We start from the raw sequence: 26,947 nt of genomic DNA on the forward strand, positions 1-26,947 counted from the left end.
AAGATTAGGTAATATTTCTTTAGGACCACATACCATCTATCTAGGATGGTAATAACAGAATACAACTGTGTTTTGAGGGACTTTTAACTGGAAGACCTTCAAAAATGATTAACTTATGAATTTAATGTGTAACGTATGTAATTATTTTAATTGACATTTATTATCACAGTATTGTTAGTAAATGCAAGTTACTTTGGTTGACCTTGAGTAACTTACCTAAGGTGACAGAGCTAGTGCACTGCAAAATTCAGAAATTCATTTTGAAATTCTTCCCATTAAAACAAAATGTTGAGGAGGCTCTCTTACAAGTTTAAATAACTACTTCCAAAATACAAGCAGACAGTAACTAGCTTGTTCAAATATTCATTAGATGGCAAGTATAATTCTAGGTATTACATATAATTGTCCCTCAAATCTTAGATACTATTGTCATTTAAAAGTATAAACTTTTTAAAGATGAGTTTTAAAAGTTTTTTTTTCCTTTGTTGTTGTTTTTGTTTTTTTTCCTTTTGTTTGATTGCTTATATTTTTCTTTGAGAGGGTAAGGAGGCACAGAAATGGAGGAACAAAGGGTGAACAAATGCAGCAGTGGCACTCATTAGACACTGTGGTCAATGAACTACACAACTTATGGGTAGGGACGAGATGGAAAAAAAAGTAGTCACTACCTGGCTTATGTAAATGTAACCCTTCTGAGCCTCACCTTTATAGTAACCATTTAAGAAACTAAAGATGGGTTCTCAATATATTGCCAAGAGTGATCTTCCTAACCCAACCAATAGAGTTGCAGGGAGTATAGGTATTAGATATGCACTACCAATCCACATTGGAGAAACTTATTGCAACATTATTAGTACTTAAACTTCATGGTTTGTGCTACACATTTCATATTTAATATTCAATTCACAGTGTTTGCATTGAGTAGTTAATTCTACAAACAAAAGATCACTTTTGTGTATGGATGACATGCCCTAGTCTCCTTCAAATTGTATTTCAAGTCCATTCATGAAGTTTACTCTATTCTACTTTTGTATCACAAGATTATACAAAATGCATATGTATATTTCTTAGAGTTTAAGTTCTAAAAGAAAAATCAGTCATACAATGGCATTCAAAATATTTTTCTTTTCTTTTAGGCTTTAGATCATTCTATTAGAGAAATCTCACCAGTTGTATATAGATGATATGAACACCCATGAATACACATAACTACTTTTAGCATATCACATCAGGTTGCTTAACATAATTATGATTAGATGAAAACAAAGTTATTTACATAAAAATGTGATACTACATGTCTATTATTTGCTTTTAGTAACATCTGCTATGTAGTAGAGTTGGTCAAGAACCATTATTAAGAGATTGGGAACACTTTATCAATTCTTAAAACATTTTTCTGGAAGGGAAACATTGATCAAGATGCATATACTCATGAACTGACATGTTGAACTGAAACTCCTCTGTACAACTACTTAAAGATAATAAAAAATAAAAATAAGAAAACTTTTTATTTCCTGGACAGAGTCTGAAAGGTATCATCCTCTTCTATGTGCTTGCTATAGATCAAATAATTAAGGGATGCTTAATTGTGGAATTATAATCTTTCCTATGTCAGGTATTCTCTAGTTTTTGGCTTACAGATGATTAAGCTAAGATATTTTGTAAGCATAGGAAGCTAAAAGTTAACAGTATTCTGTGATATAAAACCTTTAAGTATTTGAAAAAGATTAACCAAGCTGCGTTACAAATACTTACTTGTAAATGGGTAATAACTCATGTCTTTTGAAGGCACTGTCTGACTTTGTATCACTGTCATACAACCTTTGCACATGTCTTCCAGTTCGAAGTGGAGGGCCTAACTTGTCCATCTTACTATTAAAATATATAAAGGTGTACCCATAAGGAGATTGCTACTGCTTGTTTTTTACATAAAGACTTTTTTTTCTTGTTTAGAAAAAGACATTGATTGTTCATAAATCCACCCAAATCCCTTAGTTATCTGACTGACAGAGTAAGAACTAACATCAAAAAGAACTCTTAGAATTCATGAAAGGGCTATTATTACATCTGTAAATTCTAACTTCAGGCTACATTGTCAATTCGGATGCAGATCTAAACAAATGCCACAGAACCTTTGTCATTTTTTTCCTCCCTGTTATTTTGTCTTCCTGATAACTTTTAAATTCTAAATATAAAATAAGAATTGGGTGAATAATGTTTGTATCTTTATGCTACCTGTCTAATAGTGAATTTATATTTGAAACTTATGTAGGAAAAAACTAAAATATTACCCATGTGAAAGTAATGTGAATATCCATTCAAAAAAAAAAATCTTATGTACATGTTAACCATGCCATGTGAATTCTTTTACTGATTTACACAGCTCCATCTAGAGGGTACCAGAAAAAACTGCAGGTATGTAGTATATTTCTTTGTTCAGTATCAACCAAAGCATTGAACCATATATAACCTTATCACCAGGGAATAGAGGAAATGAAGGAACAAGAACTGTCTTAAATGACTATTCAATACTATATCACTGCTTAACATTAAACTACATTCTTTTAAAAAGGTATTTTCTCATTCTTTACTCATTCAGTAACTAAATAAATCCTGAGTACCACCACGTGTCAGACACTGTGCTAATTTCTGGGAACATAGCGACAAGGCAGAACTGATGCTTGTTTTTATGGAAGTCAGTGTCCAAAAGAGTTTGTTCATCTTCCTAGATCATACATTCTGTTCTTTCAGTAGCCTCTATATTAACAGGCATTTTCTTGAAAGTGAAGAAATGTTATTAATTGTTAATTATTTCTAATGACTAGTAGGATTATTCAACAGGAGATGGCACTTATACAGTGATTAAATATTTAAAATTGTATTTATTAAATATTCATCAAACAGTTTCTAAAATGTTTGGGACTGAAAGGTTTTATTTCCTTTTACTTTGTGAAAAATTACTAGAAAAGTCATCTATTTGTAATTTTAATTACTAGTTTGAATTAAGCATTATTTTTCTCAAATAGTGGTTATCTTTGAAAAGCCTATGTGCTCTGTGAATAAGGTATAAAACTTTATTGAGAAAGGTACTAAAATTAATATTAAGAAAAATTTTGCCTAGACTTGGTTTTGATCTCCAACATCACAAACAAAATAAAAGTTTAAACTACAAAACTAAATTTTCAAAACAGATTTCCTTTTCTATTATTGTAAAAAGTAGTACAGGCTTACATATGAATCAACAAAATTCAACTTTGAAAGGAGATATGTAGAATCTTATAAATGTCTTAAGGTAAATACCTAATGGAAATGTTATACACATTATTAAAGGAGAATCGCCTATATTTTCAGATTTTGGAAACACAATTTAGATGCAGGTTCCAGTGATCATTTGTACTTCAAACTTTGGTTATGAAATTCATCTGCTCCCAATTCAAATGCTTCCTTTGTTCTGTTCTTTTTTCCTTTCCTTTTTCTTTTTTTTTTTATTTAATGTAGTACTGAGATTTCAACTGAAGGCCTCCTGCTTGTGAGGCTGGCACCCTGAGTCATGCCTCCAGTCCTACATAATTCAATTGTTTCCTAGGTTAAATGTATTCCAGGTCTAATCGCACTTAAACTTATGTTTTGTTACAATCTGCTATATATAAAAACCAAAATTTATAGATTTCAAAAAAATGATCAAAAACAAAGCTAATAAATCTCAGTAAAGATCAAAATTTCATACAATACTTTCAAAGATTTTGAAATAATCATTGCTGAATGGTCATTTAAGAACTATGTAGCAATACTATCAATGTATTCCTGACTTGAAACACACTTTAGGAAGTAGAACTATGGCTCAAAGTGGTAGTGTGTAGCCTTGAGCACAAAAGCTCAGTCCATGAGATCCCATGACTGACCAAAACAAATGAGTTATTTTAGGAAATATGTCATTCATTCTCTAATTTGTAAGAATTAGACTATATCAAGCAGAGTAAAATTTAGATATACTCAAAAGATTATTTACAAAATCATCATGGAGAAAAAATTTACCAAGTGTCATTTGTATCTTGTGAACCTCTGTAGTTATATCACACTGAGGTATTCAAAGTAGTGAAATGTGTCAGGTATCTACCCTTGATTGTAAGTATTAACCCATTTGAGATAACTTAGAATCTCAGTCCCATGCCAAAGTTACCTTTTTTGCTCATTTCAACTCATTGACTACATTAATCTTTACAGTAAACAGATTTTTTTCACAGTAATAAAATCTTAAAGGTAACCTTTTAGCTATTGAAAACTATTATTTGAGATATACATTAAACTTGTAATTATTAGAAAGTTCTCAAGATACAAGTGATGAACTTTGACACAATTCAAATGTGGTAATATTTAAAACTTTAGTTTTTTCATATTTTACAATTTTTCCCTAGAATTAAAGAATACTATCTTCTGTAGTACAGGGAAATTTCTCCTTTGGGTGTGTTTGCTCTTAAAAGAAGTCTACTAACTGTGGCTCACAGGTTGTCAAAAATTTAATTACTAAAATCTGAAATGGTTTCCAAATGCTAAGACTATTTTTCCTGTGTCATGACTCCAGTACAGGTTAATGCTGTACAGGTTAATATCTGTACTCCAGTACAGATTAGCAGTGTATCTAATTAGAATAAATCACATTAAGCCACACAATGCTTTACACAATCACAAGACACTAAAGTGATTTATCAATTTCCTTCAATGTCATGGTTAACCAGATAACTTAATTCCATCTTCACTCAATCCTGAATCAACTATGCAAATAAAAAAAAATAGTTGCCACACAAACTTCAAATGTTTGCAGCAGGACCACATGATTTGGCAACTGGATCACATTTGAGAAATTTACTAGTTCATTTGTCTCACTATTTGTTAAAAGTTTATTGATGTTTACATGCTAGGCTTTCTGCTAGATTTTGTAGTTACTTTGTTATCTGTCATACTGGTCTCTGAAATGGATCTTATTACAGTCTATCAAAGGAAACAAATGAATACCTCAACAATTCTTTTGTTTTCTCTATTAGCATATATTAGTTATCCTATAAGAAAGGAAGGATTTTTACTGTGGTACTTCTACTTGTGTATACTATGTATTTCAATAAAATTTCACTCCATTTATCAAGGTCCCTTTCTCCTTCCTAAACTATTTAAACCAGTTCCATTTTTAACTTCATTAATTGTAAGAAAGGAACAATATATGCCTTAAAGAGACAGGAATGGGGGCTGGGGATATGGCCTAGTGGCAAGAGTGCCTGCCTCATACACATGAGGCCCTGGGTTCGATTCCCCAGCACCACATATACAGAAAATGGCCAGAAGTGGCGCTGTGGCTCAAGTGGCAGAGTGCTAGCCTTGAGCAAAAAGAAGCCAGGGACAGTGCTCAGGCCCTGAGTCCAAGCCCCAGGACTGGCAAAAAAAAAAAAAAAAAAAAAAAAAAGAGACAGGAATGGCTCTAATAATGTTCTAGTTAATATAGTGATCACACTTACCAGAAACAAACATTACTTTCTTTAGAAAGTGGTAGGAAATATATTATATAAAATGAATAACTGGAATATGAACAGAGATGACTGAATAAAATTATAATTATATAACAACTCACAAAAGTATTATGTTCAGTAGTCTCTATTCTATAGTATCAATTGTGGAGGTCTAAGCAGAGGCAAAGAATTTTGTAAAACTGAAACACTCCTAGACACATATGGTATAGAATACATGGATCTAGTTTTCAGATTCCAAGACAGTAGACCCCCTTTCTTTTATGATACCAGAGAGCTTCACATGTCCTACTCAGAAAGTGTTACAACTTAGTATTGTCAACTGATGAAACACTATCAGTGTGACAGTAGTGTTGAAAAGTATTGCTTTAAAATTAATTCTCAACTGTAAATGAAACAGCAGTACAAACTATAACCTAAAATTGAGAGTAATTCTCTTTAACATGGGGAAAAAGACTATAGAGTTAATGCTATGTGTGTACCTCCCATAACTTATCAATGAGTCAACTAAGTAGAGAAGAAAAAAGTCAAGAAGAAGAAATTGTTTTTCACACTGGAAGATGAAATTATTTTAGTTTTCAAAACCTGGATGTACTGTAACTCTGTGTTTTTACAGAGAACCTGTCTTCTTTTTGGAAGCACAGCAATAAGAAAAACCACTTAAATCATCAGATCTCCTAAATTATTTTTGTCTTTGCTCTATAAACACAATTACAATGAACTCCTTTTAGTTCTTATTTCCTATGTGGCTTGCATTGGTAAACAGAATGTAGGCAATCTCATATGGCAATTTCTTTGTATATATTTCCTACATACCAGCTAAAGTTAGTGTGAGCTATAGATAAACTACATTTGAAAACATGGACTACTTTCCATAGCCAATTATACTAATATATATGATGACTAACAAACCTTTATGCATTAGTATAAACCATTAGGTTTCAAATAATCTCTTTATTTATAACCTATGAAAATGGAAGGGAAAGTGAGTTTATTAACAGGTGCCTCTATATTAAAATTTCTAGTGTTACCAATATTTTCCCACAATAAAATAATATTCTCAAACTATTTCATCAAAAATATACATTATTAAAGTGTACACACCAAGTATACAGTATGTAGTTAGTACGTAAAATTCCATATGGAGCTTTGTGTATTTTTTCTACAGCAAAATCATCTTAATTAAAATTTATATATCATTATGGTGGTAAAATATGCCTTTGTCAATTTTCATAATTTACTATATTAAATCTAGGTATCTGATCTTTTTATATTACAAAAAAGTATGCATACAATTTTTAGAGTCAAATAGATCTCAATTAGCCTACTGCTTCTCTTAAGAGTTATGTGGCTTTGAGCAAATCACTTTGCTTCTCTCAATGTTATTCTCTAAGTATGGAGCAAATTTCAGCAAAATGCCCAGCACAGTGACTGATACACAAAGATGAATAAATTATTGTTACCATAAAACCCTTGTATATTTCCAATAAGGGAGACCATAGAGTCCATGTTTCTTTGGGTCTGGCTCACTTCACTTAGTATAATTTTTTCCAAGTCCTTCCATTTCCTTATAAATGAGGCAATGTCATTCTTTCTGATAGAGGCATAAAATTCCATTGTGTATATGTACCACATTTTCCTGATCCATTCTTCTACTGAGGGGCATCTGGGTTGGTTCCAGATTCTACCTATGACAAATTGTGCTGCGATGAACATTGTTGTGCTGGTGGCATTACTGTGATTTTGTTTGTGGTCTTTTGGATAGATACCCAAAAGTGGGGCTGCTGGGTCATAGGGGAGTTCTATATTTAGCCTTCTGAGGAATCTCCATACTGCTTGCCAGAGTAGCTGAATTTCAAGATATTTCCTTAAATCTAAGGAAATCACAAATTGAGAATTGGTTGAGTAATCATATTACTAAATAAAAATATTCAATCAAAATTATGAATACTTTATGGTTCTTGATAAAAGCCACCAGATTTTTTTTTTTTAAGAAGAAGAGGCAGTTCTTGGGCTTGAACCCACAACCTATGTGATGTCCTTGAACTTTTGTGTTCATGGTTGGTGTTCTCCCATTTGAGCCACAGCCCTAGTTACTAGGTGTTAGTTTTGCTGGTTAAATGGAGATAAAAGTCTCACAGACTTTTTTCCCCAAGATGGCTTTGAACTGCAATCTTAGCCTTCTTCTGAGTACCTAGGATTATAAGGCACTGACTCTAGGCCAGAGTGTTTCTTTAAAATAATCATATTCTAATTCTCTCAATAGGAGTTAGGGTACATTTGAATAGCATTATGTTAAAAAAAAAACAAATGACTTAGAAAAAAATCAAGCTTCATGAAAAAGCCAGAGAAAATAAAATGTATCATTGAAATATGTACCATTAATAATTTATTCAAGGTAGACTTACCCTGCCTGAGGGGCTGCTATTGCTTTATGTGAAGGAGATAGGTTCTGAAGTTTGTTTCCCAAAGAGTTGTTAACTGAAGACACTTTACCTAAAGGTACACCTTATAATAAAAAAGGCAACAGCTTTAAAAATACTCTAATAAAGGAAATCACATAAAGCAGAGTATTTGACATGAAAAGCATTAATAATGGAGTTATATATTAAAATAACTAAATAAAAAGGGTCTCTTTAAAAAAAGTTGCAAGAGAACAACATACTCATTGCCATGCTAATTTCTATCTTATAATTTACATATAAGTAAAGGTCTATTTTAATGGTCATTCTATCTTATAATTTACATATAAGTAAAGGCCTATTTTAATGGTCAATATGTTCTTAGAGCCATTAAATATTTGCCTATTGGTAACAGGTTTCAAGTTCAAGAATGAGAAACAAAGGTAGGAATGAAGGAAAATATTACAGTCAAGCAATGATGAAAATAATTTGAATATTCTTAACAGATAATACATCAGTAAAAATTTTAAGGAAGTGTATTAAAGAATAAAATACCTAAATATAGAAGATATTGACAGCTACTTCATTTCTATCCAGAAAAAAATAATAATATAATCTATATTACTAATCTACTTTAATAGTACATTCATTTCCTTTTCTACCAATATAGTTAAAAAGAAACCAAAACATTTATATTGTGGATTTCATTACCTACACCAGTTTTGCTAGTGCTACTTGGCTGTGGTAATCGTGATGATCCTGATGACAAGGTTCCAGGAGAATTTGACTTTTTAAGTGCAGGAGCCTTATACTAAAATAATGAAAATAAAAATTTTATTACTATAATTTCTGATTATGAATTACAAATTAGTAACTGAAAGGCTCACATACCCCAAGTATAGAAATTTACCTTCACAAGAAGTATGGAAAAGAATGGAACTGATGGGTACATGTTATAAAATCATTTAATACTATGGTTAATACTAAGGTCAATACTAATGACTACAATTAATATGACTGATAAATGGATAAAAATAAGCAAAATGTTTGTATTCATAAAATTTTTACTGAAATTGAAAAAAAATTATTTCTGACAAAATGGTTGAATGGACTATTTGGGTTAATTCATTAACAAAAAAACCTATAAATGCCCAAGAATGTATTAAAGAATATAATGATTATGTAAAATAACATTTTTTGTAGCATTGAAAGTTTGCCTAGAGGAAAAGATATTGTCAGGACAATCCCATTTGAGACAATAATCATCTGATCAGTATGTGGATTTTCTCTAGCACAAACTAAAACCACCAACTGAAATTAAAATGTGTCTAGATTGATAGCACTCTTAGATACCTGGAAGATAACACTTCTCTGGGAGAAGGCACTTCACTGGAGTAAATACACTGTATTTTTTTAAGGGTAACAGCAGTAATTAATAATGGTCATGGAAGTAAGTACATAGAAACCATGAATGAGTGGGGGAAATGGCAGCAGGAACAAACAAGGTAATCTAATACTACAATTACCAGACAGATATTACAAAATAATAATAATTGTATTGTACGTAAAGAAAAATCTGAAAATAACAAGAAACTAGTTATTGTAACTATGTCCAAGAAGCTTATAAAAATAAAGGTAAATATAATAAATACAGTAACAGTAAGTGAACATAGAAGAGGATCTTAATGAAGAAATGAAAACAAAAGATAGGCATTTTAAAAACCAGAAATAGAACACTGCCAGCATAGCTAGGTTGTTGACTCAAGAAAATTCTTCAGCCTAATGAGAAATAGAAGATGTTAACTTAGAATTCCAAGAGAGAATGATACAGTTTAGAAATAATGAATACATAAGTACAAAACTTAAAGTATATGTATAGATATACATATGTGCATAAACATTATTTTTCCCATTTCTTTAAAAATGACTTCTAAAAAGCAGTAACACAAAGACTACATGATAATAGACATCCCTACTCTTGATGTGTATTATAGTGCATGTAGAGTTACACATATATTAGCATAAAGACAATGAGAGGCAAATAGAAATACCCATAAAAGGAAAGGAATAACTCAAAGATATATGCTATTTTTAGTGTGACAATGTTTTAAAAAGTAAAAGAGTAAAAAATGTTGTTCATGAAAACAATAAAGAAAATAAATATTAGAAGAGGGGCTGAGAATGTGGCTTAGCAATAGAGTACATGCCTAGCATACACGAAGCCTTGGGTTTGATTCCTTAAGCACCACATAAACAAAAAAAGCTAAAAGTGGCACTCTGGCTCAAGAGGTAGAGTGTAGCCTTGAACAGAAAGAAGTCAGTGACAGTGCTCAGACCCTGAGTCCAAGCCCCAGGACAGAGGGAAAAAAAAAGAGTAACAGAATAAAAAATTATACATATGAACTCGAAAGCTGAAAAATTGAGCATGGAAGACCTAAACAATTTATCAAAAGTTACACTAACTAGCTGAGAGCTGGTGGCTCATGGCCATAATCCTAGCTACTTAGAAGGCTGAGATCTGATGACCCAGTCCAAAACCAGCCTGGATAGGAAAGTATGAGACATTTATCTCCAATCAATCTACCAAAAAAGCTAAAGTAGAGTTGCTGCTTAAGTGGTAGGTAGAGCACTAGTCTTGAGCATAAAAAGCTTAGGGCACCCAGGCCTTGAGTTCAAGCCCTACTATGGCACACACACAAAAAGAATTACATTAAATGTAAGTGGCAAAACACTTCAGCCAATAAGAAGTGGCTGTCAAATTGTATTTAAGAAATAAACATAAGACCCAAATACATGCTGGTCTCCAAACTATTCAAAAATGTATTTAAAGAATAGAGAACAGCCTAAGTTGAAACTGTCATATTCTTATAAAAGGAATGTAGCCGCAGACAGAAAAGGATAATGAGAAAATTATACATTATATAATTATACATATATATAATTTAAATATAAATATATTATTTTTAGATTTTCTATTTTGGGAATATAACAAAATATAAATGTAAGCACTGTTTATATTTATGAAATATAAATTATAAAATATTAATATATAATTTATAGTAGAGAAAAGACCAGAATCACAGCTGAAGATTTTAACACATTTCTTGCAATAACTGATGGGTCACCCAGAAGAAAAGTTAGCCAGTACCAGACATCCTGAACTGAGATTTCAAGAATTTGGCACCTGTAAAACACTAAAACTGTAAAACTGTAAAACACAAGCTTTTTTCCAGATAGCATGTAAAATCCAAAAACAAATACCATATGATAGGCAATAAAAAATCTTATAAAGTAGAAATTGTGTCCAGTAGGTTCTCAGACAAGTGAATTATAAACAACAAAATACCTAGAAACCCCCAACTCTTTAGAGGTAAATTATTGCCTATGAAACTAAAAGGATTACAAATCAGATAATATTATAAACAGGATAACTATAACATATAGACTTGTAAGATTTAGTTAGTCTAATGCTAGTACTGTCAAGTTCTTACTTATTCCAGTATATTTCAAGTGGATTTAATTGAGTAATTTTTCTCAATTAGCCATTTATATTTCTTACTAAATTTCTTAGCATTAATGTATCTAATTTAGCAGATGAGAAAAGTATAACCTAGTATCTTATAAATCAAGACACTATAATCTACAAGTACATATGTGACAGTGACATTTTCTAATTGATTTGCAAAAATGATTTAAATTGAATATTTTACCTGTGCCCGAGGAGCTGGTTTGCCTTTGGTGTCAGTAGAATATTTGCCCTTATTACTAATACGTGCTGCCTGTTCTTTACAGAAATTTATGTGTCTATCAGCTGCATTTTCATTGAATCTCCTCTGGCAATATGGACACTGAATATAATCTAAAACAGATCCACATGGAAACAAATTAATTATTATTAACACCTGAAATAGACATAAAGAATCACTGGTTTCAACAGAGTAATTTAAAATACATAATATAAATAATAACACCTGATAATAAAAAATAGTGTAACATTTACCCTGACTTACCTATGGTTAGTATAGACTTTAAAGAAAAAGTCCAATTAAAAAATCCTAGCTTTTTGCTAGCTTTCTATCAAATCTGAGGAAAATTAATGGGAAAAAAATTAAAAGACAAGGCAAAGAAAATTATAATTCCTTTTCTACCTGTATATTACTATATGTTTTGATTATAGATACAAATTTTATACGGCAGTAAATAATACATTAAAATACAATTTGAAATATGAGTACATCTATGTATTTCATTTCATTAGAGAAAATAGTCAAAAAATAGTTTAATGGACTTCTAACACTCTTATTTTCTTTCAGAGTTCCCAAAACTTGGAAGTAATAAATAACTTCATTAACATAATAAGCTCAACTTTAAAAGATAAAGTTCGTAAGATTAAATATTGTTTCTAAATGTTTTAAAATTAAATCTTATAACACAGAATCAAATTTTTAGCACTGTAAAAGAGCTGAATTAAATGGGACTGTGGAAATAAGACAAAATTCAGCAGTTGTTGAAATAATCTCCATTTATTTCAATAAGTTTACTTTTGATAGGGAGTATGCACTTTAAATTTATATGAATAAAATTTGAGGTTTTGTATGTAAGATTTTAAAAAATATGAAGTCTAATTATCCTAATAAATTCATACTCTCAAAAATTTATGTACACATGAAAAATGTTAACAATATGCATTAAGATGCATAATTCCAAATATTAAGCAGACAGCTATATGAAAAAACACACAGGTGGAGTCTGAAAAAGATCTAAACTAGATTATCCAAGAAACACTTACATTATTAAAGTTAACTAACAATACTCTAAAATAGGGACTGGAAAACTATAGATTTTAATAGATGTCAAGTGTGCCTGTTGCCTGTGTTTGATAAAAAGTTTTACTGAGACATAATCATATCCATTCATTTACATATGACATGACATTGCAACAATGAAAGAGGTCAGTAGTTATAACAGGAACTTTCTGGCATGTAAACACTTAAATATTTACTATCTGGCCTTTTCTTCTATTATTTGGTAAAACTCTCCTCAATAAAATATTAAAAATGATCACATCAACATTTTCTAAACATCATTCTAGTGTTAGCAAATAAACCATAGTATAGCATGCTAATTCAATTTTAATGTTGTTAACTTAGTAGATAACAATAAAACAGAGTCCTATTTAGTGACTATATTTCCTTAAATATTAACATTCAATTAAAATGATGTAATGATTTACATTATGTTTTAAAAAGATTGTGACAAAAAAACAATAAATTTCTATACTCTTAATGACGTGATGCCTGGACTCTTACTAACATTTTACACCAAAGCACTTAAAGATCATGTTTAATTAGGCCCATAATAATAGGTTGAATTTTATAATGCCTTAAAATTTATAAAAATTCTATCATTATTTTCTGTCAAGTAATATTTCATATACCAGGATCATAAGAAGGTGGAGGAGGAGGAGGGAGTTTGCCACCCTCTTTAAGTGCCTGATCAAGGCCTTTAGCTGCTCTTATGGTGGCAATAAATTCTTCATGTTTTCTTCTCCAGTTAGATGGTTTCTTTGGTGGTTCTGGCTATAAGCAAAGAAAAAAAATTCAAGACTTTTTTTTGAATAAACTTAATAGAAGTGTGAGGTAGTGCTATATTGTTTACTCAAATTCCTTAACAAAAATCTATGATATTGCCAAATTAAATTTTTGTGCGATTTTATTGTATGGGACTTTAAAAATATAATTCTAATTGTGAATGATAGTGACTAATGTTCTTCTATAAGTGTTATGTTTGTATGTACACTAAGAGGCTACTTCTCACATTTCCTATCATGTCACTAATAAAAACGACCAAATTTTGTGCTTTTAACTGACTAAAAGAAGTATCCCTTTTCTGTGAATGTAACTAGGTATTTTTCTTATAATGGGTGTGACTTAACAAATAGCTTTTCATATCACTCTGAATCATTTTTACTGTTTTGTGAACTGTATATAACCTTGGTTAAATTGTTGGACTATTGGTCTCTAAAATAAACACAATTAAAAAAAAAAACTCATTTATAGTACAGTATACCCTCTCTTCCTTCAAGTCTGTTGAAGGACCTTACAAGTTCTTCTTTGAACAATTACTTTAAAATTTCATTTGCTTACTTTTATGATCTCTATATTTGCAGATAGTTAGCTGAGCCCAAATTTATATACGATAATAAAATGAAAAAATTCCCACACTTCCTTCTAGAACTTTCATGGATTCACTTTCAAAACTTTAATTGTTTTTATTATTTGTAATTATATTGTATGATTTACAAGTACATCATGTGACATATGAACCCAACTAAGTTTTGGTTTTTAACACAGGAACCAAGTGAAGTCACAGCCACTTAACTTCACATCCTTTGGAGAGAACTGAAGAGAACATTTTTATAACATAGTAATTCTATTTCCATTAAATATGATGGTGGTTCATATGCCACAAATAAAGTTGATTTGTTATATTATTAAATTACTCAACTATTCTTAATATGTCCTTAGGCTTTAAATAAAATACGTTCAATCAACAAAGTCAAAGTGAAAACATGTTTTTTTTTTAGATGCCAGGTGAAAACTAAAGAAAATAGGATAAAAATACCGAAGTATGAAAACATAATGAGGAGTTTACATAGAAAATAATAAATTGCTATAAAGAAACTGTTGCTTATAAATTTGATGAGCTCAAACTAGCAGTATCCTTACACATACTTCCCAAAACAAATATCAGAAAAAGTGTATGTGTCATTAAAAAACCTTCCCCCCACACACACAAAAAAAATATCTTGGCTTAGATGTTTTTACTGTCAAACTCTTGCTGACATTTAAAGAAGAAACATCAACCTCATTAAACTCTTGGAGAAAATGAAAACATGGCAACTAACTCTCCAACTATTTTGTGAGAGCAACAAAACTTTATGAGAAGAAAAATGACAAACCTACATCTCATGTATATAAAAGAAAAATTAAAGCCCTGTTGACAATTAGCTCATTGTTATTGAGGAAAATCAGTAGTAGTTGGCAAATTAATGCCAACAAAATGGACATAACTTGTGAATTGATTGTTCCTCAGTAAATTCTGACATTGTGGAAAGATTAAAAAAATAAAAGAAAAATTCTTAAAAAGTTCTTTCTTTTATAGCTAAATATGTGATCATATCATTCATTTATTTCATAACAACTATTATTCACCTACTGGCAAGAATTGCTGCTCTTTTCTACTTTTTTTTCCCCATAGTATATTTTTTTTAATCAATGTGACCTAACAGGTTTCTTATTACTCACATCTGAATGACAGGTTTTCCTGTGACAGTTACTTATAAGGACTGTTTGGGCTCAGAAAATCTTCCAGGTTATATGTATCTTCTCTTTGTTTGACCAGATACAAAGTACTTCATGCAATAAGGCCTGCCTGTGGGATATTTGCTTGACTCTTCTACGTCTCAGGAAGAATAATCAGTCCAGTAGGGCTACTGTGGCTAGCTCTCCCTGCTCCTAGTTTCACAAGCACTTTAACAAAGGATATGGACTTTTAGATTCATCATGAGTCATTCAGACTCATCATTAGGAATGTTTCTATGGGCCTCTGCTGCAGGGCCAGCTCAATTTTCTGTTCCTCCTTTTCCATTTCCTCTTTTGGCCTTTGTCAACGTCAGCCCTGCCCCTCTAGTTTGCACATTTTATAGCAATACTGGAGTTTGACCTAGTGGCATGGTGCTTGCTAGACAGATCTTCTATCACTTGAGCCATGCACGTATACTGTTTTGGCTTTATTTTTCCCAATAGGGTCTTAACGTTTTTGTCCTAGGCTGGCAAGTATATTCCCAATCACTGCCTCTGGAATATTTTGGATTATAGACAATAGTCTCAGGCAATGTTCAAATCATCTAAAACATTATTAAGGTTTAATGTGTATGACTCATCTAAGGATTTTATTAAAAACAGAATCTAATTCAGGACAAGCTGGGACTTGGTGACTCATATCCATAATCCTAGATACATAAGAGCCAGAGACCTAGAGGACTGCAGTTTTAAGCTAGTACATGCAGAAAAGGCAAGAATCTCTATCTTTAATCACCTAAAAGTTGGACTGGAGGCAGGATAGATCAAGTGCTAGTGTGAGCATGTAGGCTGAGTCCCTACTTCATGCCCTGGTACTAGCACATACACATGCAAAAATAATGTAACTCAGTATGTCTGTGTGGAACCTAAGATCCAGCATTTAAACAAGTACCCCAATAGTGCTGATACTATTTCTCTAAGGAACATACTTTAGGAAGTACAGGAATAAACTGATGTGAAACAATGGTTTATACTTTATTATTTTGAAGACTATTAACTCTCTTTTCCCTAAAAAAAGGAACAGAATAACTATTATTTGTGACTGACAACTCTTTATCACCATTTACAGGTTAAAAAGAAGCCTTCATAGATAAAGTAACTTGCCTCAAACAGCACAGTATGTTGTATAACCAGGGTTACTTCCATGTAGTCCGATTCCTTAGCTAGTTTGCATATGCAGAAATTACAGTTTCCACAGATATAGGCAGTTTACCTAACTAAGCTAACAAACACCTATCTGGTAGGCTACTGAGTAAAACTTTAACTACTGGTTTATGAACCTCACTCAAACTTCACCATCTTTCCTACAAGTATTCACAGCCTGAAAAGAGAAAAAGAAAAGAAAAAAAACACCCTCGAGCATCTAATTTTCTAATTATCAAATAATTTTATTAAGATTAAATCCTCTATAGGAAAAGGATTATCTTATACTACTGGAAGAACTTAGTAGCACTGAAAGCAGGGATTTACCTAAAAACTTCAAACAGGTACTTACCTTGACTGAATGACTCTTTAAAACTGTATCTAATGAAGTATTTAAATGATGTATTCATAAAAGGAGAAGGACTAGTTATCAGAGAAGTTCTTTGGTTTAGCTTTAATTGTAAAACAACAAAAAGAAGAAAACAACTACAGTACAGTAACTGAACAATGGATAAGACTTATCTCCAGAAAACATCATTGTGTTTTATGCTAAGTGTGTGTAAATAATAGCTTCCCTTTTTGTAGATTTAAGATTTTATATTACTGGTTAAAGATATTAATAAAGCAGGGCCCAGTGGCTCACACCTGTAATCCTAGCTACTCAGGAGGCTGAGATCTGAGGATCACTATTCAAAGCCAGTCCAGAAAGGAAAGTCTGTGAAACTCTTATCTCTAATTAACCACCAGAAAATTGGAAGTGGTGCTATGGCTCAAAGTGGTAGAGTCTAGCCTTGAGATGAAGAGCTCAGGAACAGCACCCAGGCCCAGAGTTCTAGTCCCATGACCAACAACAACAAAAATATAGCAATAAATCAAAAGTTATAGCAAAATAATTAGTAACAATTTAACATGCTTGTTTGAATTAGTTCCAATCTATAGCTAAGCAACTGACTTTTCAATGGTAAACAAACCTCTAAGTAATTGATGAAATCTGAAAGAGCACTTTGGTCTCACCTTTGCAATTTAAACTGTAAATACAGTTTATAAATTTCTAACAGTTTAAAAACTGAAAAAATAATTTAATATAAGATTAAGGAAAATTATCTAATTTTTCAATATTTACAACAGCAAGGTTCATACTGTTTAAAATATATAGTTACCCTAGGTTTAAGAGGTTTCACTGTTGGAATATCAGTTCCTTCAGCTCTCTGTCTGCTTGAATCAAAGGTCTTCCGTTTTTTAGTGGCAGTTTTTTGGCAAATAGGTCCATGTTTTTTCTGTTTAAATAGAGAAATGAAGCATATAATTTTATTATTACCACAGGCAAGAATATAAAACTATTTAAGCTGACATTAGTTAAAAAAATATGTCTAATTAAAAAAACTGAACATGAAATAAATAAGGTTGGTTTTCTCTTAATAACATTTTTCATTATAAATTATCTTGCTCACTATAAATTATAAAGACTACTCTTTCAAAATTTTATTACAGGTTAAGTATACTTCTCATTTTCACATTGGTAAGTATAAGAAAAGTAATGTAACCAAGTGAAAGCTACTAGAGTGAAAACAAGTCTTCACCAAATACTATACAACAATATTAGAAAAAGGATGTAAATGGAGAAGAGTGCATTGTAATGAGGCTACAAAAGATAATACAATAGGACTACTTTGGATTACTAAAAGCAATATAAGATTAATAGATTAAAATAACACAAACTAATAAGACAAAGTGGCAAGATTTGTGTCCTTCCTCTGTATTATCCTTTCTTCCTTCTAGAGCTCAAATGTTCTACTTTTCTTCACCTAGAATTTTCTTACTTAGTCTTCTACTCCTATAGGTTTTCCTTTTTTTTTTTTTAAGTATTTGCACATTCATTTTAAGAACAATATAAAGTTCTCTTGGGGCTGGGGATATAGCCTAGTGGCAAGAGTGCCTGCCTCGGATACACGAGGCCCTAGGTTCGATTCCCCAGCACCACATATACAGAAAACGGCCAGAAGCGGCGCTGTGGCTCAAGTGGCAGAGTGCTAGCCTTGAGTGGGAAGAAGCCAGGGACAGTGCTTAGGCCCTGAGTCCAAGGCCCAGGACTGGCCAAAAAAAAAAAAAAAAAAAAAAAAAGTTCTCTTGTTTGTCCAATTAATTAACTGGATAAAACAATTCTCACTCCATTATATGAATCATAGTGACTAATGACTGTGAACTAAATGCATCTTTTCTCCTTTTTTATGCATCTTTTCTTTTGCAGAACCCTGGAACTTTTTCTGTGAATAAAGGAAACTTCACACTTAGTTTTCTTAGTATCATAAGGCCTCGTACATTATACAGAAAGTATTCTGACAATAGTCAGCTGTCTTATGTACTTCCTAGTTGCATTTCAAAACACAGAACTATAATTGAATAAAATTTCAAGTAATAAAAATGAAATTAGTAGCTGACCCGTTTAGTATTATCCCATATGGCTATTTTAATGAGTTTAGTAATATATGTCAAGAATAGGTGATGTTTATTTCCAAATCATTAAGCAAAGTATAGTATTTACAGTAACATTACTTAAATATTAAACAATTTGCTGGTAAAAACTCAGCTGGAAGCTTTGAAAAATAATGAATGATTAAAAAACCTCAAAGATTTGTAGGAAAGATGTTTCTAAAGTATTACAAAAAGGCCAACAGAAGGTATCTTCTGTTAAGAACATTTTCAATCATTAATTTCTCTTTTATCAATTTTTTTAAAAGGGGGAAGGTAGTTTTGGGGCTTGAACTCATGGCCTGGGCAATGTCCCTGAGCTTTTTTGCTCAAGGTTCGTATGGTACCACTTGAACCACAGTTTCACTTTCAGCTTTTTAGTGGTTAATTAAAGATAAGTCTTGAAGAATTTCCTACAAGTGTTGGCCTTGAATCATGATCTTCAGATCTGTTTCCTGAGTAGGTAGGATCACAGGTATGAGCCACTGACCTCAGACCTTTATATCATTTTTCAATTTAAATGTTTTATTATCTATAAGTAGTTGCAGAAAGTTTCACTTTAACAAAATAATTTAGAGTAAAATAATTTAGAGTAAAAATAATTTAGAGTACAATACAAGTGGATCCAGAATACTAATGAGCATATTCATATTTTTAAAACATTGCTTGTCATTTATAAATACTAATAAATCATCTTAATAAATTTTAAATAACATTTAAAAATTTAAATATACTAATGTGCCATATATATGCTCATGTACTTTAATATAAGTATATACATATACATGTATATATACATACACACACACACACACACACACATATACTTATGCCTATACTGGGGCTTCAGCTCAGAGTCTGGGTGCTGTCCCTTAGCTTTTTCTAAAGATGATGCCCTATAAATTTGACACAGCTCCACTTGGGCTTTTTAGTGGTTAACTGGAGAGAAGAGTCCCATGGACTATTTCCTGCATGGACTGGCTTTGAACTGTGATCCTCAGATCTCAGCCTCTTGAATAGCTAGGATTACAGGCATAAGCCTCTGAAACCTGGCACAAAAGCAGAATTTTTATTATTCATTATTTGACTGGCTACTTTTAATTAAGATCAATTAAAATGCTTTTATTTATAGGCAAGTAGTTACAAATATCTAAAGAGTAATAAATTTTAGCATTTTTAATTGAAGAAAGCCTTTTTCTTTAGATTTTTTTCAAACTTGAGAATAGTATAATGAATTCCTATTTACTTATCACCCTAACCAACAATTACAAACATTTTAACCATTGTTCTCTGCTTTTTTTTTTCCCTGAATGACTTGAAAGCACATCTTAGGTATTCTTGGATTCTCCTTTTGTATCTGTAAATATATTGTTACATGTACTTAAGAGGTGTTTTGTTTGTTTTTATCTGTGTGTTTTTTTCTGGTAATATTTTTCCCTTACTGTAAAGAATTTAGTACTTAAATGGAGGTGTTCAGAAGACCAGTGAAATTCTAAAGAGAACACTGTGGAAGAATGCTGCAGATAAAACTGAGACTCTTGAACAAGAATATTATGTAGAAACCCTTCAAACATTATTCCACATTAAATTCTTCTCTTAAAAGCTGTCCTAAATTACTAAATAATCACATTAAACCCATAAAGGAAAAGGCACGCAATCAGTCTACTCACTAATGCTACTGGAAAGAATGTTCTTCCACAAATCTTGCAAGGCAGTAATTCTCCAACTTGGACACTTCCATTATCTGAAACAGAAAAGAATAAATAATTTCTATAGATCAAATTGTAAACTCAAATTTTAATATTTTCTCTTGGCTTCAAAGATGAGTTGTCAGTTCTTACAAAAAGCATCTTGTTTCATACTAAAGTAAACAAAATTATTAAAAAATGACTGGTTCAACATGATCAACATGGCCATGGTAATTATGAAACTTGATATAACTGGAAAATCAACATTTCTTGTAAAGATGTATTCAAATAAATTAATTATGTCTCATCTTATCAGCTATCTCTGATGTAAATTACTATACTTTAGAAGGTACATTTATCCTAATAGCTGTGAAGAATTACCATTGTTTAAGTGACTTCCTGAGATGATACAGAGAATCTAGGAAAAAAAGAATCCTGCACTTTTTATTGCCAGATAATAGGAAGTATAAGGCTCTGAACATAAGAAGAGTACCTAGTTATATTAACTACATACACCCATGTGTATAATTGTTTACTGTTATGTATATAATACAGTATTAAGATTCACTGGACCAGAAAATTGAAGTATTAAATTAAAATTAATACATTCATCTGGTATATTTGGATATAACAAATACCACAAGTGAAACAGAAACCTACATTTCTCAGGACTCAGCTGAATCAATCTGCCATTTTATTTACTTGGTAAATATCAAATCTAAATTTATTTTCATACTTTTAATTTCCAAAAGCAATCTGTAAACCTGTAACACTTTCCCATACCCTGAATAATTTACATTGGTTCAAATTCTTTTACCATATGAAAGACAAATAGAAAAACATTTTCTTTTATAAGTAACATGAACATATGAAAATGTACTTCAGATTCCATAATACACATTCTATGCCATCTGTTGAGCTTGCAGAAAACTAATCAAGTGAACCAAAATAGATATTAAAGAATACACGAATACACTCAAATATAGTAACAGAAGAACCTTTTTTTGTTTTCTCACTGTCTATTACTCCAGTGTCCTATTTACTAGCAAATAGTGGCTATTTGTCATCTCAAATGGGAGGCAGTACAGTAGCAGTTTAACAGTGGGCATTACAATGGCAAAGTTAAGATCTACCTGATTTGTCCTTCTCTAATAGCAGGGGATAGGTTACTTAAGGAGAGAAGCCTCATTTATCAGGATCACATAACTTCACCAACAATTCAGAAAGCTGATGTACCTGCCATGTGGAATCCATTAATTTCACTAAGATTGTCTTTAAAAGATGGTCCAAGTGGACACTGCATGCTAAATAAGACCTTAGACTTGCTTACAGGTTTCATGTAATACTTTAAATACCAAGCAGTGATTTAAAAGTCCATCAAACATAATGTTTAAAAGAAATCACATAGTTTACTTCTTTTAAAGTACATTTAAGTACCTACTTATAAAAATTAACTACCAGGGCTACAGCTATTGAATAAATCAGTGGTAAGGCACTTTGGGTATATATGAAGACCTAGATCAATCTAGAGCACTAAAAATAAATATTAAGAAAGTCAGTTCAGTACATTAAAATGACCCAATTGCCTACTGACCACCTAGTAATTGCTAACTAAGCATATACCATGTAAATAATAGCATAAAGACAGAACAATACAATCATTGCTCCCAGAAAGCTACCATAATCTATCTGATATAAATATTCAATCTAAGAATCAAATCATCTCCCATTTTTATAAAAAATCTTCCAACTTAACAGCAGCAGAAAACTAACGTGATAAAATCCAATTATATGAATCAATTCTCTCTAGCCACGTAATGGTATTAAATGCCTTTAATTCAATGTCACAAAAAGAACAAATGTAAAGATATTAATTATTCCTGTAATCACAGAACTCTGAAGGGTGAGGCATAGGACCATGAGTTCCAGTTTACCCTGGAATACACAGCTTAAAGATAATACAATAATCTTATTAAAAAGATAAAAATATTTTTGAAAAGTCATTATTTCACTTTAAATAGATAAAGCCCAGCTTCTAATTTCCTCTTGAATTAGTCACAGAGCAGGAGTCCTGTATTTCACAAAATATAATTTGTATTTGTCTTTGTGTTGATGACAAGATCTACTAAAAAACTTAAATCAGGAGTTCATGATAGGGCTGGGGATATGGCCTAGTGGCAAGAGTGCTTGCCTCATATACACGAAGCCCTGGGTTCGATTCCCCAGCACCACATATATGGAAAACGGCCAGAAGTGGCGCTATGGCTCAAGTGGCAGAGTGCTAGCCTTGAGCAAAAAGAAACCAGGGACAGTGCTCAGGCCCTGAGTCCAAGCTCCAGGACTGGCCAAAAAAAAAAAAGAGCTCATGATAAATAACTTAGGTATTAGCCCAAATGTACATTTTGTTATAATGATACTGACTAACCAATATGACAACATAGTAGAAAAGTATTGAAATTTGGCTTGTATTATCTAACTTCAAGCCTCAACATCTTTATTGAAGACTCTGAATTATGGCTAAGAAAAAACATCAAAACTTTCTAAATACGGATTCCTCTTCTATAAAATAAAGAAATTAGATAAATTACTTTAAAAAATTCTATTATATGAGGAACTATCTGCTCAATCTACCTTAAAATTTTAGAGAACATGTTATATATTGAAATGTACATAGCCTTATAATAAAACATATTCTACTTTGCAATGTATGAGGACAAATCTCACCAACCTCTCCTAAGTGGCCATTATTAGCAAATCTGAAGCATACAAAAACACAATTGCAAGTTCTTACTTAATGAAGTGAAGATTATAGCAGAGAGCAAAAAGAACAACCTGATGGGAAAAAAATCCAATCAATAAAGGACTTTACCATTCTAGTACTGTAGAGAAGCCAATTTGTCTTTAACAAATTTATCTAGCATGCCCTTGATTCTGTTGTAAATGGGTAATACTGATTTCAGTACTTGAATAAGACTTGCCATTTTATTCCTACGTATTCTACAATATAGGTAATGTGAAAGAACTTGCTCGTATATTAAATAGATGTAACATTTAAAAGATGCATATATAAGAAAAAAAAAGTGGGGGGAGTATCGTCTCCAAAGAAAGGACATCTTAACACCTAGGAACAGTTCTTCCCTTGTAAGCTTGTCTATTTAATTACTGCTCGTTTTACCTTCTGAATTTACCATTTACATAACTCAAGAAAAATTCTCTTTTAAAGTATATATTATCCACAATACCACTTTCTTCCCAAGATCTTTCACAAAATCTACCTATTTGTTGATACTAATCTTGAAAATGTAAAGGATTTTTCCTTTTCAGCTAACTTTACAAACCTTTCATGCATAGTTTACAAGTATTACAACACCTAACCTTCACCCTCTACTCCATTTACAGGTACTCTAGTTCAAAACAATAGTCTCAGACAAAACAGCTTTAAAAAGTCCCCCTATGGACTTTTAAAGGCTCACACTTATAAATGCTAGCTACTCAATAGACTAAGATCTAGATGATAGAGATTCAAGGTTAGCCTAGGGAAAAAAGTAACCACCAAAAAGCATATTGGAGATGTAAGCAGTAGAGTGCCAGTCAGGCCCTAAGTTAATACTCTCATCCTGCAAAACAAGCAAACAAAATTCACTTTTCTCTGTAGACTTCTACCTCTCTCTCAATATTACTTTCATTTTGTTAATGAAAGAGTCTCCCATCATCCATGCTTTTGATTTCTGTGCTTTAATTTACAGATGGTCAACTACAGTTAAAAATACAACTACTTGTCTTGACTCTTTCAAAAGAGACCCCATTCTCATAACTCTTATTACAATGATCATAACTGCTATTTTATTATTGTTTTCAATCTCTTACTGAGCATAGTTTATAAGTTAAAATTTCTTATAAGTATATATGTATAACGAAACATATAGTCCATAAAAGGTTCAATACTGTCTGTGGTTTTAGGCATCCATTAAAGGTCTTGGATTATATAACCCACAGATAAAGGAACAAACAGCACTGGAAGTCAGTTCTTAGTTGAATTTCTTTCATTACCAATTTGAGCATTATTAGTGGTTTCTTTTCTCAATAATCACCTTCAAATCTTTTGCTTCATGGTCATGTATTTAGAAAATACATAAAATGTCAAGTACTGATAAACACAATGAAGCAAGAAAATAGGTCAAAAGAGAACATCATAACAACATCTTTGGGAAGTAGATCAGGGAAAGTGCTAAAATAGAGATTAACAATATTAAGAAATAGTGATGACTGCAAAATATTACTATAATTGCCAAATTTAAAGTGTTCTCTTGCATCTTCATTTTATAGGACCTTTCTATAGCATGAGAAACCATGGACAATTTTCTTCAACTTTGCCAAATGTGATGCAATAGAGCTTATTAAAAAAAAAAAAAAAAGGGAGGAAAGGGAACAGAGGGAACAGGAAGAGAACCTGAGGGAAGAAAATCTCTATTCTTCATTCAATATTAAACTCTCAAAGCCTTTATTAAGATTGCATGCAATTGCCACTACCAAAATTCAAATGTGTGCTGTTTTCCAGAAAGAGAACAATTTTCATATATTTCAACCTAATTCATTACAACCAATCACACAATCATTAATGATAATATTGTTTTATTTATAAACGTTAAAATTCAGTATTGTTTACTATGATACCTCACTAGAGCTCTTAATGCCTATAGCCTATCACTTTAGAATTTATGTGTGCTCCATCCACGTAAATGAATATTATAATAGGGTTCCATTATTCCAAACATTCTTAAGTGCAGTTTCACTAGTAATGTCAACACAACTTAAAATGAAAGGAGTACTGAAATGGCTAAAGCTAAAGAGAAGTGCTTAGGATATGTAAGGGAAACCTAGATGATCCTCTTTCACTACAAACAGACTAGGACTCTTAAATATGATCTTCACAGGAAAAAGGACACTGTAGTTGCCCGGTGATGGCAAATTACTGGAATTGTTTATCAGCCATCCTCAAGGTGCTTAACATGAAGGCTTTACCTCAAAGCAAATATATGAAATAAACTCATATTATCGCCACTTGCTTTCTGGTGAGTTTAGAACACTGAAAAAGTTACCAGTTATCACTTTTCCTTCATAACAAAACCTGAAATATTTTCCTTTGCGTCATGCAACAATACACAGAGCTCAATACCTCGCTCTTTATTTCCTCAACTGAATATAAAAAAATGAGAAAAAAGGGTTAAATACTAACAAGATCTTTCAATTCTGAACACTTGTTCTTCATCAGAAGGATAAACCACAATTTAAATCTTCAAACTGCTTTTGTTAATGCTAGTTTTCTTTCCCTTCCATTCCTTTTTTTAAAGCTAATGTAGTCTCTCAACAGAATGTGTTAAGAGAATGGAGGAAAAGTGAAGGATTTGGGAACAAAGCAAAATCTGGAGTCATAGTTGAACACAAGGATAAACCCAAAGCTGAAGGACCAAGGCTAGCTCTCCCTTGCAAGTCCTCGTGAATAAACCATCCAATCCATCTGGTAACCTATTGTCCCAGTTGGACAGCTTGGGTGTGACAGACACTTCCTTAGGGGATGCTCTGGCATCTTTCCGATGGAGGATGCTGCAGAAATGTGAAAACAGTTATGCAGGGGAAACTGGCCAAGGGAATGTGTCAGTGACTGGCTTAATGGGAGATGTATCCCGAAGGACCAAAGACAGGCAGTGGGGAGGCCGTGGGCAACGACCTAGACTCCAGTGTGCAGGAAGAAGAAGGGGGGGAGGGGGGAAGGTGGAACCTGGCTGAGACTGATTAACTGAGGGAACTCAGGAGTTGGGCAGGATCAAAAAGTAGAAGGGAAGGTCATGTGGTTTAGAGCGGACACAAGCAGGGTAGGAAGCCCAGCCTAAGCCTGTCTGGGGCGGGGCAGCCTCGGAGTCAACCCTTCACTGTGTCCGGGGGCTGTCCGGCTCCGACCCACTCAGGCCTAGGTGGGGTCTGCCGCTCCGGATCTCCCTTCACCTCTCTAGAACACTGGTGTCCAGGATCCCCGAATTGTTCCGGGCCCCATGCAGCCCGGCCTGCATCCCTTCAGCTCCTCACCTTCCAGCCCCTGCATTGCGCCCCCGCCTCCGAATCTGCGACTCTGCTCTGCTGGAGCCCGCCACCGCGCCAATGCGGTCGCCGCCGCCGCCGCCGCCACCGCCCAGCTCTGGCTGTAGCAACCCGGCCGCGCCTCCCACCCGCTAATATCGCGGCTTTCTATTGGTCCTCCCGGAATGGGGCGGGGCTGCATGTGGGCGTTATTTCCGCGGCGCAGCCACGCCTCTTGTGGTGTTCGACAGGCTCCCTCAGGTTCTTGGTGGCTGTGCAGATCACCCTCC

At 32.6% G+C, this 26,947-nt stretch overlaps 1 protein-coding gene across 2 annotated transcripts in view; it reads right to left on the minus strand.

Moving 5' to 3' along the window:
• Zc2hc1a (zinc finger C2HC-type containing 1A) overlaps positions 1–26,721 on the minus strand; it is a 32,726-nt gene extending 6,005 nt beyond the window's left edge. Inside the window, exons 1-8 of one of the 2 annotated variants that reach the window (XM_048358914.1) lie at positions 26,667–26,721; positions 20,565–20,638; positions 17,586–17,702; positions 13,356–13,497; positions 11,629–11,777; positions 8,630–8,729; positions 7,925–8,024; positions 1,756–1,872 (exon numbers count right to left, since the gene is read on the minus strand). In XM_048358914.1, coding sequence (XP_048214871.1) covers positions 1,756–1,872; positions 7,925–8,024; positions 8,630–8,729; positions 11,629–11,777; positions 13,356–13,497; positions 17,586–17,702; positions 20,565–20,638; positions 26,667–26,682 — 815 coding nt within the window. In that variant the 5' untranslated portion in view covers positions 26,683–26,721. The remainder of the gene's footprint in view (positions 1–1,755; positions 1,873–7,924; positions 8,025–8,629; positions 8,730–11,628; positions 11,778–13,355; positions 13,498–17,585; positions 17,703–20,564; positions 20,639–26,666) is intronic. The other variant, XM_048358916.1, reaches the window with a different exon arrangement.
• Between the last annotated feature and the right edge of the window lie 226 nt (positions 26,722–26,947).

This window comes from Perognathus longimembris, chromosome 12, assembly GCF_023159225.1.
Source record: "Perognathus longimembris pacificus isolate PPM17 chromosome 12, ASM2315922v1, whole genome shotgun sequence".
NCBI classification, from domain to species: domain Eukaryota; kingdom Metazoa; phylum Chordata; class Mammalia; order Rodentia; family Heteromyidae; genus Perognathus; species Perognathus longimembris.